Source organism: Numenius arquata, chromosome 7, assembly GCF_964106895.1.
Source record: "Numenius arquata chromosome 7, bNumArq3.hap1.1, whole genome shotgun sequence".
NCBI classification, from domain to species: domain Eukaryota; kingdom Metazoa; phylum Chordata; class Aves; order Charadriiformes; family Scolopacidae; genus Numenius; species Numenius arquata.
Window position 1 is genome coordinate 61,097,246 of NC_133582.1, and position 19,847 is coordinate 61,117,092.

Sequence of the window (19,847 nt, forward strand, 5' to 3'; positions counted from 1 at the left end):
GTATTAATAGATACAGAATCAAAGAGGTCAGTGAGAAGCTGAAAGCTTTTAATTTCTGATTAATCAAAGAATTCAAGAGAAGCCTGGTTTGGTGACCATTGATTAATGAAACTCTACAAATGCTGGTTGTGGTCTGCCCAGTCATAGGATGGCAAACGTACGTGTATGTGCTTCCTGCGTTTCTATTAGTGACTAGACCACCAAAAAACCCCAGAGCTTTGCTCTGCAGTCATAATCCTGAAATCATGCCTGTTCCGAGATTCCCATCTGCAGCTGCCATCAGGCTTCAGTGAAAGCTGGTTGTGTTTCTCCCTGCCACACGAGTACACATCCTTGAAGTGTGTGAAGGTTCTGTTGTGCTGTATCATGCATCTTTCCCTTCTTGGGCCACCTTTCCATGCCCCATGGTCTGGAAAGACCAACTTCATCAACCACTGGCAAACACGGACAAGATTTACGTAGCGATGTCTCTGTAGCGTGATGGGGCAGAGACCTGAGGAGGCCCTCAACAGTATGAAAGGCAGCTGAAGGGGCTGTGAGGGATTGAGTGGGGAGTTCAGGAGAACAGACTATTGAACACAAACACACCAAAGTATGTTGGGGTGACCCAATCTCCAGATTTCTATGGGTTAGCTCTGGTGTACCAGATGGGTAATGTCAGCAGCGTGTGTGAATCATGGAGCGATGTCTGCTTTCTCAGTGGTTTCTCTGAGCTGGGAACAGCTCCCGTGTTCTTAAGTCAGGAGCTGGATGACTTTTCCACCACTCTGGTAGTCTTTTCAGGTTTCCAGTTGAGGACTGAGGATGACTATTGCTCAGTACACAACAGAAATGTGAAGAATTTCACAAAATACAGCAAAACCAAAGAGATTAGTAGCAATTGCTTAAATTCTCTTTGTTGATGAAGAACACAAGTACTCTTCCTTTAGGACAACTATTGACATGCTTTATTCCTCTGCTTTACCAGGGACCTCCAGGACCAGCAGGACCCCCAGGACCAGCAGGGCCAAAAGGCGTGGGAGATGCTGGACCAAAGGTACTTGTACAATGGTAGTATGTGCGTCTGACTAGTAGATAAGGCAGCCAAACATCTTCTGAAAAATTAGATGAGAATGGCATATATGTGACAAAATGCTGCCACCTCATCTCCCCCTTTCCATTTCAGTTAGAAGAAAAGCTTGCAATAGACTTTTCTGCCATGACAGGTACAAAACAGTGCTTGCTCTGCCCCCAGATTGGATGCAAATCTGCAGCTTTTCCATGCATCCAGAGACCCAGAATGTTTCTAGACGCTGGAGTTTCCATGTGGAAGTCAGAATGCAACACAAGCAGAGTATTGCCTAATAATTATGCACCTCCTTTCTTCTACAGAAGAAAACCTCTCCCCCAGAGAAGTAAAGGGGGAATGTTGGTTACATGGAACTATAGTGAGATATTTTTAAAGTTCCTAGAAATATATTCCTAAGAGAAGACTGTAAACCTTCATCTAAAATTAATATTAGTTTAGAGGCAAAATTTGGCAGCAAAAATAAAACGAAAACAAAAGTGATAAAGGAATTAGAAGTACAACACTGAAACACTTCCAAGTTTTTTTCATAAAACACAGAATAGCTAAAGTGTTATAAAGTTCTAAGCAGTATTTACTTAATCTAAAAAGTCACATTGTAACTACTTTATTATAAAAAAATTGGAAAAAATAAACATAAGACTAAAATTGTACAAGAAATTGCTGTAAGATATCCCGCAGAGTGGTTTTATTAATGATGTCTTCATTACATATGTGAAATAGAAAGCAGGCAGCCCGTTGCAGGAGAAAGCAAAATAAATATCGCCCAAACAAGTTTTTTTCCCAAACGGAAGGAACTTTCAACTTCAGTTCCCAGAACATGAGAATTCCCATTTAAAATAAACAACAACAATAACCTCTTAAAAACCTATCTACAATAAAGGAAAAACTGAAGGACATTGATCCTTAGAATGACCTGACCTTAGAATGACCACAGAATGGCCTGACAATGGGATCTGGGAAACCTGACTTGATGCTCCTGTTCTGAACTAGTGCTTATCAGTCAAGACATTTCACGTAAGATAATGCCACATCTGGCCCGGGACACAGACTACTAAAGAACTAAAAGTCATTTCTATTATGTTATTTAGTGTAGACTTACAGAAAACACGTGTGGCTAAACTAATTAGGTGGGGTTGTTTTTATATGAGATTGTATCTTTTCCAAATAGAGATACCAGACTTGATATACAGTTTTATAAGAGATTTTACTACAGAATAACATTTCATTAAAACCCTGGAATCTTGTATGAAATTAAGGCAGATATTGATAAAAATGTAGCTTAGGACTACAGAATGCCTAGGGGCATCGTTATGTCTGGAATTCCCTCTTGTTTCCTAAATGCATAATTCTGGAAAGTAGTGTTTTCCCAAGAAAAGGAGTTGGAAGGTCATGTCAGGTAATCAAATAAAATAATCTCCCACTGTGATGCCACAGTTGAAAGATTACAAATCCCAGAAATATAAAATCAGAATTTCAGTGGGAATATAGAGGTTTAATATAAAGAAATTTGAGTTAAATCCAAAATGGAAATAAAAGATTTCATTTTTTTTTAAGTGAAAGGAAAACACTAGAATAATGGCAGTGAAATTTCTCACAACTGGATTTTTAAAATCAACATTTGTGGTTGTGTTTCTGAAAAGTATCACAAATATACAAGGTATACAGAAATGCACTGAGGAAAATCATAGTGCCTGGCTTATAGGAGAGATCAAAACGTGGGTCACAAGTCCCTTTCATTCCGGTAATCATGAATTCATGTAATTGCTGGGACAAGCAATTCTTCAGCTGTATGATTATTAGGAAAATTCCAATCCAGATCATGAGTGATGGAATCATGAAATGCATTAGAGGGGAGTAAAAGTAAAAGAAAATATATCCAGTGTTTGCAGTGGAGAACATGGAATCTAGTCTTTTTATCACAGTTATTCTTAAACCGCTGTTAGTCTTGTGATATAATAATATATATATTTAATTACATCATAGATTAGCTATTAGAGTACTCAGAGTTTTCACTTTCAGCTCTAGGTGATGTAAATCATTGCCAGTTGAAGTGAGTTGTTCATATTCCTTTGTAAAGACATCAGGCCCTTACTTGTCAGTCTCTTTTCCACCCACGAACAGCATAAGAAGTAGTTTTATCCCTCCAGACCTGTGGGCTGAAGTACTAGTAAAGGAGACTTACTGGCAGTACCTTTTTGTGGAGCAATATGAGCTGTGTTTTTAGTTGAACATTGCCAATTTGGCCTTCAACCTGAATTTGACTGAGCAAAAGTGAAATAGCTGTGACCAAGAGGTGAGACTCTTATAATTTAATAGTATTTAATTACAATAGTACAATAATTACAGCAGTAGAATGGAATATCTAGTAATAGAAACTCACATCCAAATGTGTTGTCTATAAAGAAGCCAGCAAAAGATGAGGCAAAGGCAAACTGATGAAATTGTTATCCCTGTTCTCGTGTCTTTTCAGGTCAGATCAGGGTTGTCATGTAAATTAAAAGCATCTTCTTCATTTCCATCAAGTCGCCTCCATTGTCACAAAACCTGTCAGAAGGAGGTGGCTTGATTCTAAAAACCAAATTGTGGGAAAACACAGATGCAAAGGAAGCTGGTGTTTTCAGGTTAATAGGACCTGAAATATTAACCTGGTTTTGGGTTCTATTGAACCTGAACTAGGGCCTGCCGTGGTTTTGGGAGCCCAAGGAGCGAGAGCCCGGAATGTGCAATCCCTCTGGAGGTTTCCACTCATAATAACCAGTCATGGGATAGATTCAGAAAGCACCATATCCATGGGTTATGGGGAAGTGGCATCTTGTTCTAGGAGGAGTTGTGTTACAGAGGACCCTGTGGAGGAGCTGTCTTTGCAAGTAACACAACACAGTTAGGGCAGATCACGCTCACGCCAAATTGCGTGTGAAAAGTTCTGCAGGGATCCTGAGGTTTGGTTGTGTTGCAGTGTGACACTGCCCATCAACTCTGGCTGCTCAGAGCAGTGCTTATCTCACAGCCTCTGGCAGAAAATTAGAAAAATGAAGAGCTAAAAACATCTGATAAAAATTTAATTTGTATTTTTGACTCTAAAACAGGTAAGTTTCTTTTTTATGATGCACCTAGATTCGTGCGTTATTCCTAGGGGGGAAAACACGTAGTGCCTCTGTAAATGGTGAGCAGCTGTAGCTTCTGCAGGGTGTGACGGCTGCCCCAAAGCACACGTTACCCAGATGGACACATCTGGGATTTAATTCTTTGCATCCACACATAGACAGGGTGTAGGCTACAATGGAAAAAAAAAAGAAATGAAGTTTATGAGCATCGCTTCTCCCTCCCTGATTTTTTACCCCTGTTTGCTTATACAAAGTTTTGAAACGTTTGTCTCTATGTGACTTCCCAGTAGCAAAGGTGCCACAAGGGAAAACAATTCACTTGAGTTGCAAGAATTCCCCCAGAACTTAGTCCGTAAAATGGAGAGTCGGCTGTTTTTTCAAGTAAAATGCAAGTGCACTGGCTACCTCTCATCCCTTCCACATAAAAATGAGTATAAGAACAGCAACCATCTCTGTGTATAGAAAAGAACATTTATTTGATAAAAGAGACTCATAAATTTACACACTGGTTAATTTGAAAATTCCTTTGAGTATCATTATATCGGAATGTTCCACTCAGCTGAATCAGAGCTCTGTTCTCCCCACTTTCAGAAATGGCTCACATGTGTGCCGGCTGCTCCATAGGAATTCGATGTATCAGAGGTCAAATTCACATGAAAACAGAACGGGAACACGTGGGACGCATTCAATCCTGGCAGCACCCTGTTTTCTGTAGCATTAAAACAGAAGCACGTAATGTCAGAATATAATAAAAAAAATATAATATGATTCACAAGCCCTGTTGCCAACTAAGGAGGTGGGCTACAGACATTCAAAAGCAAGAAATAAAGAAATAAAGCAAATAAGGGGGAGAGCAGGAGGATTATTAAAACCCCGAGTGTAGTCCCTCGTGCATGAACGTTTGGGCTGGATCCAGTTGCGATATAAATAACTTTGGCAGCTTGGGCCCTGTCTGTTTGAACTAAAATGTGGAAAGTAGAGATGCAATGTCGTTTTTTTTAAAAAATATGTTCTTCTTCCAAATACCGCTACATCCACTGGTGCTCACAGAAGAGAGGATTGCAGCGTCTGCTCTATGGTTCAGTATCAAATATACATGCTTCATAAATGGGACATATATATTTGGAAGCCAAGATTAATATTTTTCAGGTGACCATTAGGTCATTTAATGAGTTTTCTTGAGGAAATGGTATGGAACAGATGTTGGAATGCCAGACTTTACGCTGTCTTGACTCAGCTCTTTATTTCTCGCTTCGGTGGTGTTTTTCTAGTTCGCTGTTTTGCTGACGGTGACAAGCTTGTCTACGAGCGCAGTACAGGAAATAAATTAGACCTCATCAAAGAACAGTACTAATCCTTCTTGAAGTGAATTCCCTGGAGGACAGTTTAGTCTCACACCTTAGAAAAAAAGAACTGCTCCACTTTGCAACTCATAAAGCAGAAAAAAAAAAAAAAAAGGCTTTTTCTCTAAGCCAAGAAATACAGAAACTTTGAGGATTACTATAAAGCTCTACAAAAGAGCTTTTCAGGGAGACATCTGGTATTAACTAAGCACGTGAGGCTAAAATTCGATCCTTCACCTGCAACGACCCTGTGTAAGAATGTGTTACCCGTGGGAGGAAGAAGCAGATGACTTCAGGTCACCCTTACGCTCCTTTTGGACAGGGCTGGTCCAAGAGCAGGTTCTTGGTCTGTTGGATATTGGACCATAAGGAATCGTTTACTTGTTTGGTAACCTCTCATTCGTCTTCCATCACAGCCACTTACGGGCTGTTTCGCAGGCCACAGCAGCCCAGGATCTCCTCAAAAAAAACCCTTATAATGCGAAGTTTTGTCTGTATATCCACCTCTGAGCTCTGGCACCTCTGCTGGGTTTCAGGGGGAGGCTAGGGCTGGAAAAGCTTTGCCTGCACAACTTCTGCTCGTGAAGAGTTCTCCTAGAAACAGGTTAAGGTCGTGTTATGGTTTGTGAGGACACTGAGGGCCAATAATTATTCCCTTGTTAATAGGTGGGACTAAATAGGAAGATGACTACGTTTGCCTAGACTCAGTATTTCCTGTAATATGACAATCTCAAGCTAATTGTAAGAAAATGCATTGCAGGAGGAATTGAGAAACCAGGCGTGTTTTTAAAGGTCAGGAATATCTGCCATTCGTCCCACTGCAGAGGGGTGTTCCCAGCACCACGTACCAGACTTAAGTGCTACAGTCTTTAACTACTTAAGATTGTAATCTTTAAGAGTTTATAGCTAGAATTTGGAAAAGAAAAAAAAGGCAGAAAGTTCAAGGGCACTGCCCTTAAATATATTGGCTCTTTGCATCAGCAGGGGAGGTGTGATCATCTCAAGGTCATCTCACGATGCCTTGGGTCATCTCCAGAAGAACAACACTGGTAAAGAGAGTAGCTCTCTCTTTAGTTCCCTTTTCTAAACCAGACTAGATGAAAACAACAAATTCCCTTTTCTGATCAAATCCGAGAAAGACATTTCCTCCCAAGTAAACATGGCAATCAGTTTAACCCAATCAGCTGGACACACTAATTTAAAGCTGTGAGCATCCGTGTACCGTGCCTGTGTCCCGACTCAAACTGTCTCCAGTGCTGTGGAAGAAAGAGGAATTGAAAATAAATTCGCAAGCCAAATGTTACATCAAGAAGGAAAGCATCATAAGCTCAATTTAAGCCTCAGCCTTTGGATTCAGAGTTCCCACTGCCCTAAAGCCATCAAACCTGAGTTTGGGCCCTAATATATTGACTTAAATAACACGTATGTCAGGACTTAGCATGAGAGCATCATAAACATATATAAGAACCACAGGCTGGAGTGATCTCTTGCTAGAGATTGATCCTTGGGCGTTTCACCTAAAAGCAGTTGTTATACTGCCTGCCGGCATTCCTCCCGGAACGTAAAGGAAGTCAGTAAAAGATTCCGTACTTTTGTTTCCTTTATTTTATTTTTTTAGTGGGTTGGAGGTGGTGTTTCTTCTCACCTACCACAACTCCAGTGTCATCTGTGATTTGTGTGGTTGATACTTGCACCTCTCTCCTAGTTCCAATGCTCCCTCTGCAGGCACAGCCGTTTCTACAGCTCTTCGCGTGCAAAACCAAGGACAACCAAGAGGTTTTATCATGAGTTTTTTTTATTTTGTCAAGAAACACAATTTCTTCTTGGCTGTGTTGTTAATATATTGGATGATGACTAGCTTATCAGAACATTTATTTCTCTTGCACGCGCCTGCCCAGGCATAGGTTTAGGGACATTCGCTAAACCCGATGCAGAGTTTTCTGCATTTATAGCTTATCGGTTATAGATTTCTTTTTTCTTTTCAACTGATGGGAGTTTTCTAGTGATCGTGCGCTTAATGTTCCCTCATTTGTACAATTATGGACCGAGGGAAACAAAGCTGCCCCTTAGGTCTCCGTGCCTTCCCCCTTACCAGTAATGTCCCCTGACCCCCATCTCCGTGGCTGGGCGGGAGGAGCAGCACCCGGCACAGCCTTACCCCCGTTCCCCCACTTGCTGCCCCTCTGTCTCCCTCCTGCTTAAGGGATGAGCCCCCTCTGGGTTTTTTCCCCCCAACTAAAAGCGTAAATTGATCCTTTACCCAGTCTCCAATTGTCACCAAAGCTGTCAAAAATTATATGCTCAAAGCCTCTACTTTTCCAATGAATTTGGTTGAAATCAGTTCAAAATATACTTGGGAAAAAATGAGGGCTAACACAGACAAGCAGAAGCACAGGGAGAGTATCGCTTGAACCTCATTTCCTCAAGAAATCAAGCTAAACGTACTCATTAAGGCTTTTTAGAAAACAAAGTAAGGGCTGTTCTTTCTGTTCTTCTATGTCAATGCTGTTAAAATTCTTTTAGTTTTCAGAAACACCTTCGTTTGACAGTTCTGGAAATTAAATGTCTCTAGTTTCAGAACAAGCACGGTGTCAGCAAAGGCCAGGATCGCTGTTGTGTCCCACTGTGAGCTCCCTGCCCATCCTGGCAAGCCCCTGCAGAACCTGATGGGAAAATGATGTTATTTCCAAATCCGTTTGCTTTCCTTTTTCATAGAATCACAGATCATCCAGTTCCACCCCCCTGCCCTGGGCAGGGACACCTCCCACCAGACCAGGTTGCTCCAAGCCCCCTCCAACCTGGCCTTGAACCCCTCCAGGGATGGGTTCCAAATCAGTTTGCTTTCCTTGTTCTTCTGTAGCTAAGTTTGCAGATTAGACTCCTTACCCTGTTGGTGATTTTGATCACGTGGACCATCGCTTGGGGACTATATATTATTCACCTAGAGCTTAAATAAGGTGGATGCCTGCATTTGGGGCTTTTTTTAGTGTCTATCGATAAAGAAACTGTTTATATATATAACATTTGTTTGGTTTGTTTTTTAAACTATGTAGTTGGGGACTGTTTCATAAGCGGATGAAAGATGTAACAGTGAATAGGTGATAAATTACTGACGTTTCTGTGACTGTTTCCAGGGAGACCGTGGGATGAGAGGGTATCCCGGGCCACCGGGGCCAAAGGGAAGCGGGACAGTTGGTCCCAAGGTTGGTATGATGCCACGTCGAAGCTTTTGTGCCCTTCTGTGTCGCTGGCTGCCAGACCCTAATCTCTCAGACACCAAAATTCCTTCCTCCACCATTTACATTGGTGCAACTGCAGGAGAAATCAAGCGTAAAACCACGGGCACTGACCATACGCTTCTACCGGCTGGATTAGGAAGGAAAAATTAGGATGAAAATCACATTTGTGTCTAAACTTTCTGAGATTACAGCTGGAAATGGAACAGAACTGTCAGGCTGATAAATTAGTTAAATGATGCGTTTCTTCTGTTTGCATCTATTCTCTTTCCAAGAGATTCTTTCTTTTGTGGTGGAAAATATGTGAAATGTGAACTTTATGTTTGCAAGTTTCGCTCAACGAAATTGAATCCAATCAATTTCGTTGGCAAAACCATTAGGAAAGAAACATGAAAACAAGAAGTTAATTCTATAAGCAGCCAGCGTGTGACATCGGGGCAGTTTTATCCTCCCCCCACTGAAGTGATTTATAATTCAAAAAAGACTTATTGCTGAGAAAATAAATTCAATGCGTGCCTGGATTTCTTTATTATAGATGTATCCATCAAGTATTTTTACAGAGGCAATGAGGAGAATTCTTGAGATAAGCTACTTAGCACATTTTGTGTGAATCCCTGCTTATAAATATAGAGATTAAATGAATAGATTAAATTGTGTGTTTTTCACAGGACATTCTGTCAAAGTTTGTGGCAAATTTTTTGTCAACGTGGCTGAGAATGATGACTTTTCAAACATCACTAATAAGTAGAAGTTAAATTTTTGAAGTTATATATTTCTATTTAATGATAATCAAGCTTTGATATACTTCTGCCAAAATATTCTACGTATGCAAAATGTAGGTAATTTGCATACCACTGAATGAATTCCATTTACTGTTATTGGAGCACGGTGATTATTTATTATAAGGCAGTAATCTAAAATCCAACCTGAACTCTACAGAAACTCTTAGGAAGCTTGGCCAAATTTCAAGAGCTTTTTTTCAACTAAAAATAAAGAAAAAGGAAAAAAAAAGGAAAACGAAACGTTTAATTTGATGCAATCAAAGGGTTTTATTGCTCTGGTCCTTTGTGCCTTCGCTGTTGGTTGCCCTGGTGCGGCGTGATTGCACGAAGCTGTTGTGTAAAGATGGTTTGATATTTCCCCAGTTTTTCTGCCATAGAAACCAACAGAAACTATCTTTATATGACAGCTTATTACCAGGAGTAGAGTTTACCTCCTAATTCTTCTTTTTTTTGCCCCACTGACTGTTACAGGGTGTTATGGGACAGAACGGCTTGCCTGGTCCACCTGGCCCCCCTGGCGACAGCATACAGGGAAGCAAGGTAATCCTGTTTAATGTGGTATCTCTCCAGTTTCTGCTCAAAACTGCCTCTTAAGGACATTCACTGCCTGCTTTTCTCTGTGCTTCTGAGTCAGTGAACTCCTGCAAATATGCATTGTATATTTAAGTTTCATGTTCATAAGGTATGTAATGTTTAACTGTTGAGTTTTCAGTATTGCTGGCACCTGATTGCTCTCCTGTTATTCTTGTCGTTATAAATACATTTAACCTGGAAAAATAGTCTCATCTCTGCCACATCTTACTGATTTACTTAGAATTGAAGGATGCTCCAAAGAAAACACCCAGGTTTTTCTCTGGATGCCCTTGTAAAAGACAGTAACAGAGACCTACCATGACAAAATAAGTCAAACAACACATACAGGAATATAAAAGAAATTATCCTGTCTCCCATATACTCTTAATCAGGCTTTTACTCACCCAGTTCCAGCCATAACTTCAACTTAGAATCATAGAATCATAGAATCATAGAACGGTTAGAGTTGGAAGGGAACTTAAAGATCATCCAGTCCCACCCCCTGCCCTGGGCAGGGACACCTCCCACCAGACCAGGTTGCTCCAAGCCCCATCCAGCCTGGCCTTGAACACTTCTAGGGAGTTGTGTAGGTACAGTCTTGTCATGGAAACTGTCTCCCCTTAACAATCGCTTTTTTAAATTATGGTTATTTGTATATAATTTTTAGGAACAGCTTTTTTCCAAACAGCTTCGGCAACTCTCTTGCTCCTCTATGGCCGGTTTCCTCCGTACGCTGGTGCTCGTTGAGCTTCTATCGGTCTCTTCTGTGCTTCTGTCTCTTCCCCGCCATGTCAAGCTTCATTCCTTTTGGCCACTCTTCATCAGCCTAAAGCTACCATACTCCTGGACTTGAACTATCAGTAGCACTCCAAGTATTTTTTATATATATACACATAGAGCTTGGTCTGCATATGGTAAGAACGGAATGTCAAAAGTGAGATGGTTTTCGAGTAACTTTGTGTTGATAACTACATTCATAGCTTTTTTTTCATTCTTTTTTTATGCTTGGTTTCCTTTCAAAACCACAGTCTAGACATTCTCAGATCTGCCCTTCGTTCGTGGAATGACTTTTTTACTTAGAAGTCTGCTTATTGATCAGTAATCTAGCAGGATATTAGGGTCAGGGATCGAAGGGTCTGGGTTTTTACATGCATACCACTTTGGTTTTTATGGCAAGACTGATGGTCAAGTTTGAATTTAATTATGTACGCGGATTGAACTGGCAAAGCAATAAATAATTTTAGATTAACACATCATACTTCTTGGTTTTTACTAAAGGTTCAGGTATGGTATCTATGATAAATCCTTCTTATGTTGATTGATTGCACGAGTAGGGGAAGCAGGATTTGGTTCTGCAGTTGGGGTTTTAAAGGATAAAGCTCAGATGTGTGTCTGGGAGAAATGTCAGCTGTACAGGTAGGAGTGGTTTTGGAACAGTAAGTTTCATTCAGTTTTCTGAATTGGGTGCCTTTGGTGAAGGCTGGAGTCTTGATAAATTCAGAAACGTTTTTGTATTTCACTGCCCGTTATGAGCAGAATAACCCCTTTTGGCCCATTTCTGAGTAGGCCCATTGCTAACACAGGTATTAATAGAAGGTGCTTTAGTGAGACACTCTGAGAGCTCTTGGCTGAAAAATACAACTAACTAAGCTTGTACTTGCCTCTCAGAGGCTGGGTTTGCTACAGGTGCTGACAGCTCCTGATCTCACCAGCGTTCTGGGGCTGCTTTTGGTATCTGCCCCGCGCGCTGCCGTTACATGGATTACGTATGTAATGTGAATTATGATGAAGCATTTATGTACCAGGGACTAGTAGCCGTGTTTAAAACGTAAACAGCAGTTCATCTGGAAAAAAAATATTTGTGTTACCCTATGAAACAAAGCAGGAAAGTTTCTGGACGGCAGATGCTGTGAGGTATTTTCTGTAAGTATTTTGTGAGAGCTGTGTTTTATAACCTGTTGCGTGCCCACACTGCTGGCACCAGCAACGCTCGCCAGTCTGCGCACGACCACGCAGCAGGGCGCCTGGAACAGTCATCATAGACAAACCTGGGCTCTGTAGCCGGACTGAGAGTGCATTTTGAAGTATCAGCAGAAGCACGTTCTGCTCTCCACGTTGTGAAAAACAGAGATGTCGTTTTATTTACTTAAGATGAGAAAAACTCAGTCAGCCCCGCAGAGATCCTGAGGGAGGTGTTTCTAGAGAACCTTTGTGTCGGACCTCGTTGTACTGCTTGTAGACGGGATGAGTAACCTTCTGAGCCTCAGAGGGGTTGCTTCTGTCTCCCATCTGTTTCAGTGAAATGACAATATTTCATTTAATTAATCCGGAATAAATTCTTCATTATATGCATTATAAAGGCTTTGTGTGTGTTCTGAATCATACCCAATTGCTTATTTCTCCAGCTTCAGGCCACTTTGGGCTTGAAAATTATGTGCTTCATTGTATAATACAAATATCTGGCTTTCTCTATGATGCAGAATGTTATAAAGTGAATACATACAACATAGATTTTGCTTTGATTTTCAGTTAAACTTACTTTCCCTGTTCTGTTCAGGGAGAAAAAGGGAATCAAGGTTTTCCTGGCCTAAAGGGATCGATCGGAATTGGCCTTCCTGGACCAAAGGTAAATCCCAGGTTTGCAGTAAGGAAAAAAAGTTATTTTTTTTCTTCCTTTATTGGTTATTTGGTGTGACAGGGCTTTGAGGTTTAAAGTTTCAAGAGAAATGCAAGGTGGTGAGTAACTTCCAGAGAGAGGTAGAAACCTGTCCTGCTCCATCTCCTTCTTGAGGAAATGTCTAATTTAGAACCTGGATCTTTTGATGGTACATTTCGTACCTGCAGCATGTGAAGACCGACACTTGAAATACTGTAATGCTGAACCCTTTCTCTTCAGAACTCAAAAGGTCTAGTCAGTTGAGGAAAAAATGTGCAGAATTGCTTCTAAATGTTAAATTACATATTTTCCAATGGATTTCACAGTCCAAGAATGCCTTTTCCCCTGGGCTTTGCAAGCTCCCGGTTTTTCCTGTGGGTTCTGTACAAAGCTGAATTTCAGTACAGGGGCGGATCTGAGGCAGTTACGTCTCTCCATAGGTCAGAGTTAACATATGGCCAGTAGAAACATTGTTTTAGAGTATCAGAGTAAAAAATTACATATCTTCAACATTTTCATAAAGATGTCTTTACCCCTCGCTCCTGAATTAAGGTCATTTTTCACAGGAATTTCTATAAGATGTTTTTTTCTGCCCATCTTGCTTTCTCTGAGAGCCCGCTCTCAGGCGTTCGTTTCGGAATACTTACACGATAAACCAGCCGCAGCAAAAAAAAAACCATCAGAAAATTTAGCTTAAAGGCTCATTGAACCATGATACCAGCTCTGACTATGGGCAGAAATGGAGTTACTGATTGTGTTTACGGTTGTTTTAAATTAGGGAGACTATGGAGATAAAGGTGATCCAGGAAGCAAAGGTGCCAAAGGAGAGATTGGAGACCCAGGACCCCCAGGACCAAAGGTAAAACACATTTTCATATTCCTTAATTTTACACAATAGAAATTAGACAAATTTGGCTTTAGTTAATTATCTCACTGTATGCGTTTCCAGGGAATTTGGGGAAGAAAAGGTGAACCGGGTCTTTCAGTAAGTATGTACATGAATTAATTTAAAAGATGGAAGTTTATTTTGGGAAAATAGTTAAAGGTTATGTGATGTTACACAAGGTTGTTTATGAGGCATTGCATTGCCCGAGTTTTTGTAAATAAACAGAATCATAGAATCATAGAATTGTCGAGGTTGGAAGGGACCTTTAGGATCATCAAGTCCAACCATCAACCTGACCCTGACATCACTAAACCCTAACCCATCACTAAACCACGTCTCTAAGCACTGTGTCAACCCGTCTTTTAAATGCCTCCAGGGATGGTGCCTCAGCCACTTCCCTGGGCAGCCCATTCCAAGGCTTAATAACCCTTTCAGGGTAAAAATTGTTCCTAATCTCCAATCTGAACCTCCCCTGGAGCAACTTGAGGCCGTTTCCTCTTGTCCCATCGCCTGTGACTTGGGAGAAGAGACCGACCCCCCCCCGGCTACACCCTCCTTTCAGGGAGTTGTAGAGAGCGAGAAGGTCTCCCCTCAGCCTCCTTTTCTCCAGGCTGAAGATAAACAGATTTCAGCATTCTTAAAACTAGAACACATGGCAAATTAATTACTACTCTTTTTCAGAGAGAAGAAGTTATCAGACTTATCAGTGAAATATGTGGTAAGCATTCCAGTATGGAAAAAAAATAGCTCTAGTGAAACACACGGAATTTATATTGTCTGAGTGGATTTGTCCTCTGCATGCTTGTGTGTAACAATAGCGTTGGTGTGAAGATGACGGTCACTGGAAGTAATTTGGTCCAGCTCTGTTCCTATTTACCAGTAACTATAAATTAATTAGTAGACCTTTAGCTGATATATGAGTTCAGCTCATTCTTATGAAGGTGGTTTCTCATAGAACTTCTGACGTGGTTTACTCTTCTAGGTTGTGGTATCAGATGTAGGGTAACACCGCTGGAACTAGTATTTGTCATCGACAGCTCAGAAAGCGTTGGGCCAGATAACTTCGGTATCATCAAAACTTTTATGAAAACGGTCATTGACAAGGTGTCGGCCAACCACGCCACGACCCGCATCGGCATTATCAACTTCAGCCATAAAGTGGAGCTGGTGTCTTCTCTGAAGCAATACTCCACCAAAGAACTCCTGAAATCGGCTGTCGACAAAATGCCCTACTTGGGAGAAGGCACCTACACGGCTTCCGCTGTCCAAGAAGCCATTCGGCTGTTCCAGGCCGCGCGCCCGGCGGTAAGAAAAGTGGCCGTTGTGATAACAGATGGACAAGCGGACGCTCGGGATGAGGTCCGACTGGATACTGTCGTCAGAGAGGCCCACGCTGCAAATATTGAGATATTTGTCATCGGGATTGTTCAAAGGACCGATCCTCATTATGATGATTTCCTGAGAGAAATGCAGCTCATTGCAACCGACCCTGATGAAGAACATGTTTACCAGATAGATGACTTCATGACGCTTTCAGGTGAAATAAGCTACTTCAGTAAGAGGAAACTTGAAATAAGCACCTGAGAGAGTTTGGCCTTTCCCACAGCAAGGCAGGGCAGCCTGCTGAGTGTCGGCTCGTGTTTCTCTTTTGGATGCAGCTTGCTCTTCTGCTTCTCTTCTTTTTTGGCCAAATTAAACCTTGCCAGATTTTCACCTCTTGCAGAAATAATAAACCACAATGAATATCAGTTTTCTGAGCCGAGGCCTTCTTTGGGGGCACCCATCTTTTTTGTGAGGGCTTGCATCAGGCCTTCCCTCACCGTCCTTTTGCGCTCGGCCATGGTTTCATCCCAGAGAGGTGCAGATTTCCTTCCACCTTGATGCAACATCTCCCTCTCTTTCCCTCTCTATTTCACATGGCTCTTGTCAGTCTTGGAGTCCCTCCACCATCTCTTACGACCCGTAGGGGAACCTACACTTTCATCCTGATTCCAGGGGAGAAGTGGTGAAGGGAATGGGGGAATGGAGGCTGAGAGTACATCGTATATTTATTTTGAACTGTGGCTTGAAAAAATCACAGCTGGAATCAGGAGAAAATCCTGAGGAACCCTATAGTGACCTATGAAAAAAGCAGGTACATTGATCTAGACTAACCACAGACTCGCCCTATATTTTTCTTGACCTTATTTTGCTGTGCTGAGGCTGTGGATGGCGTTAAGTCTGGATTTAAGGCATTAATGGTGAGAAAAGAGTCCAAGCCAAGGTTCTGGGGTAAAGCTTAGGGCTCTGACTCAGGCTCCAGCATTCGACCTAAAAGTCACTGACGTTTTTTGTGCAAGTAGAATTTCTCGCCCAGTTTTTCTTTTCCTTCTTAAAAATAAACACTTTATTTCCTTCACTCTGGGTTTCTTTTCTTCACTGTTGAGCTATGACTTCTGCATAAAAAAGGGACTTTATATTTTTATCTGTTTCTTCTTAAAAGAGCAAAATGGCCTTAAAATCAAATAATTCAGAGTGCATTACCTTATTACTTCTCATTTGCATTTTGACATAACTTTCGAAGATGGTCTTTCCCAAGTCACTGTCATTAATGATTTAGAGTTAATAATGCACTAAAAGCTAGTGGTGAATCATTATGACTATTCTTGATCACCCTTAATAAATGTCATCATTTTGTTAATCTTTTCAGCTCTTGAAAATAAACTGATCACAAAAATCTGTGAGAATGTGTCCGAAACCTACGCCAGAAAAGAGAATGTTTTGTCTCCATCTCCGAGTCCAGAATCTGAAACTGCTAATGAAGATACCACTAATAGCCAGCTTCCTAAAATTACTGCTTCAGAGGTTTATACACTCCCTACAGAAGGAACTGGTTTTCCAGTAAGTAAAGAAGTAACAGTTATCAAAGGATTTTGAAAGATGTATGTCTTCATTTGAATTCAAATACTCTTTATTTCACCTTTCACCAGTCTTTTAATATACAAATAATGTGTCGTTTGGCTACACCAAAAGATTTGAACAAAACTTTTAGTTTTGTTGGACTGGATGATCTCCAGAGGTCCCTTCCAACCCCGTATCATTCTGTGATTTGTCACTTGGCTCGATGCAGACACGGACACATCTACGAGACAATCTTATGAACAGAACATGCTTCCCATAACACAAGTTTTGGAAATTTTTGCTGTACTCAAGGGATTCCACACCTAAAAAGGTCTTTGGAGGAGCATAACATACATGTTTTTTTCTACCAATAGCAATTACCCTGTTCCTCCCACCTCCCATTTTCCATTTCTTGACAGACTGAAGAAGTGAGATCACTGCCGCTGAGTGTACTAGATGTTAAGAAGCACTGATTTACCCCAAAGTTATAGAATCATAGAATCATAGAATGTTTCCAGTTGGAAGGGCCCTTAAAGATCATCCAGTGCCACCCCCTGCCCTGGGCAGGGACACCTCCCACCAGACCAGGTTGCTCCAAGCCCCCTCCAACCTGGCCTTGAACCCCTCCAGGGATGGGGCAGCCACAGCTTCTCTGGGCAACCTGGGCCAGGCTCTCACCACCCTCACAGCAAAGAAGTTCTTTCTAGTATCTAATCTAAATCTCCCCTCTTTCAGTTTAAAACCATTAGCCCTCGTCCTATCACTACACTCCCTGATCCAGAGTCCTTCCCCATCTCTCCTGGAGCCCCTTCAGGTACTGGAAGGCCGTTATAAGGCCTCCCTGGAGCCTTCTCTTCTCCAGTTCCTTCCTTTTTTTTTTTGTTTTATTTATATTGCAGACTAAGTGGTGACTGAAATTTTGCTTCAATGAATTAATTTGCCTCAGTGACTAAATGGAAGGCATTACTTTGCCTTTTCATTCAGCTCTCAGTGTCATTTGTTAAAATGATGGTCACGTTCTGAGTAATCACTAGAAGGAAGGCCAAACCCACCAGCTCTTAATGGTGTTTTTTCACCTGTTATTTAGCAATAGTAATTCCTGTGTAATTCCTCTCCATTTTCTCTCTTGGCACCTGAGCCCAGAGAGAATTTTGATTTCACGGTTTTGATTCCTTTTGCAGCTGAGCCCACCGAGGACCAGGGATACGGGGCCACTGCTGACCGCCCAGGATCGCGCCACGGCCACCTCTGCTCACAGAGAAGCGGAGTTTCCCCCGCTCTACGACATACCTGACGTCAGACCCGAGAGGCCGGTTGTCCATCCTTGGGTCAATGTAACTGAAAATCACCACCCGATTGTGTGGCAAACACAGGTAGCAACAGCCCAAAAAGGTAAGTCATAAATACTGTCCTCAGATGCTCAGGTAAAGTGGAATTTGGCTACAAATTCGAGAGAAGCAAATCTACTCCCAGGCACCGCAAGAGAAGAAATGGGTTCTCTTCTTTCTGAAGGAGGCACTTCTGGGATAATGTCTCTTACCCGCCAATCCCAAGCTAATTTTCACTGATAAACTTTCAGATCCGAGGTGCTCCGAGCCCATGAACCCAGGGGATTGCCGGGACTACGTGGTGAAATGGTATTACGACAGGAACGGCAATTCCTGCGGCCAGTTCTGGTACGGAGGTTGTGATGGCACCAACAATAGGTTTGAAACAGAAAAAGAATGTCGAGAAGCCTGCATTGACTGATGAGTAAGTTTTCTCCATCTCCTTCAATCACCTCTTTTCCAGACTAGAAAGACTGAGGGTATTTTAATGTCTCCCTTGCTATACATACATCTCGTGTCATATTTTATACCTTTGATCAACCTCGATACATTTTGCTGAGCCTTTTTGAGATGGAGGGACCTGAAGTGCACATCATGGTCATGCATTTATACACAGGGAGGTTTTCTACTCTGATCTCTGTTCCTCACTTTCCAGCTTCTAACATTGTGTTTGATTGTTTTACCATTTCTGAGGCTGGAGGTGGTGTTTTCATCGAACATAATTCCAAGGCTTCATCTATAGGATGAGCTGAGAACCCATTAGATTATATGTGAATTTAGGATCGTTTTTCCCCTCGGGTATTATTTCACATGTATCAAAACTCAGTTTCGCTTTGCCACGCTCAGCCTACGCAGTATCACAAGGTCCTTCGGCAGTTTCTTGCTGTCACCCCTTTTCTTTACTCTTCAGAGTGAAACAATATTGTCACAAATTTGTCCCATCAGTTTTTACTCCCTCCTCTAGATCCCCCGTGACTATATAGAGTAGGACAGACCGTAGCACACATCCTCCAGTGACTTCTCGCCACTGATAATCTATTCTCTTGCCTTTGCTTTCTTCTTTTCACCGTTATAAATGAGTAGATGGTCCCTCTCAAACCGGTATAACTTTGTTTTGGGGAGGGAGCTTGTGTTTTGGGAATCCAAGCAGCTTTGAACTGCCTTAGGCCCACGTGCTCCATGAGCGAGGCCTGGACGTCAGAGAGCTGGCTTATCCGTAGGGCACAACGTCCTTTACAGAGCCCATAGAGCTCATCCCAAATAAATCGTATCAAATCCTTTATTGCATCTTGCAGTACAGGAACATTCTATTGAACTTCAGCATGTTATTTTTTTAAGCATTTCAGGGAAATTAATCAATTCCTTATTTTTTCTAGAGCTGACTGCTCTTTGGTGTTTTCAAAGCTGGAAGTTCGTGTCTATGGAGGAAGAAATGACTGAGAAGAATCCAGAAGGACACGTTAACATGACTATATCACTGCCACGCTCTGCTGCTTTCCCCATTCCGGTACTTCCATTAACCCGATTCCTCTATAACCTGTGTTATCTGCAACACCACGGCAATAACTTCCAACCGCACACACACACTCAGGAACAAACCTTTTCCCTCCAAATTTATATTAACTTGTTACTACTGCATGCGGCAACGATGGAATTCTCTTTTTAAGGACTAAAATGTTGAAAGTGTTAAACATTGTTAAACATTTAATGACAGAGGTCTCTTACTCTCTTGGAAGAATAAAATATGCTCTAGTTTTAAACCTGAGTAAGTGGTTCCTGAAATTAGCACTCAATACAGCATTTAGAGACATAAATTAAGATTTCCATTAATTAGAGTACCTCTTTGGAATGTAAATAACACAGCTACAAGTAATTACAGGCCTTTCCCTCCCCCTTCGCCACCATTAAAGCACATTTGGATTAACTTTTCAATTATAAAGGTGGGATTTGCCTTCAGAATTATATTAAACCCAGGATTTTTCCCGTCCTT

At 41.6% G+C, this 19,847-nt stretch overlaps 1 protein-coding gene across 1 annotated transcript in view; it reads left to right on the forward strand.

Moving 5' to 3' along the window:
- The window catches only part of COL28A1 (collagen type XXVIII alpha 1 chain), a 61,472-nt gene extending 41,858 nt beyond the window's left edge, over positions 1-19,614 (forward strand). Inside the window, exons 25-36 of the mRNA XM_074150366.1 lie at positions 968-1,036; positions 8,651-8,719; positions 10,006-10,074; positions 12,665-12,733; positions 13,542-13,622; positions 13,713-13,748; positions 14,331-14,367; positions 14,632-15,186; positions 16,339-16,529; positions 17,711-17,921; positions 18,109-18,281; positions 19,234-19,614. Of these exons, the coding sequence (XP_074006467.1) occupies positions 968-1,036; positions 8,651-8,719; positions 10,006-10,074; positions 12,665-12,733; positions 13,542-13,622; positions 13,713-13,748; positions 14,331-14,367; positions 14,632-15,186; positions 16,339-16,529; positions 17,711-17,921; positions 18,109-18,278 (1,557 nt within the window). The 3' untranslated portion in view covers positions 18,279-18,281; positions 19,234-19,614. The remainder of the gene's footprint in view (positions 1-967; positions 1,037-8,650; positions 8,720-10,005; positions 10,075-12,664; positions 12,734-13,541; positions 13,623-13,712; positions 13,749-14,330; positions 14,368-14,631; positions 15,187-16,338; positions 16,530-17,710; positions 17,922-18,108; positions 18,282-19,233) is intronic.
- Positions 19,615-19,847: the final 233 nt, after the last annotated feature.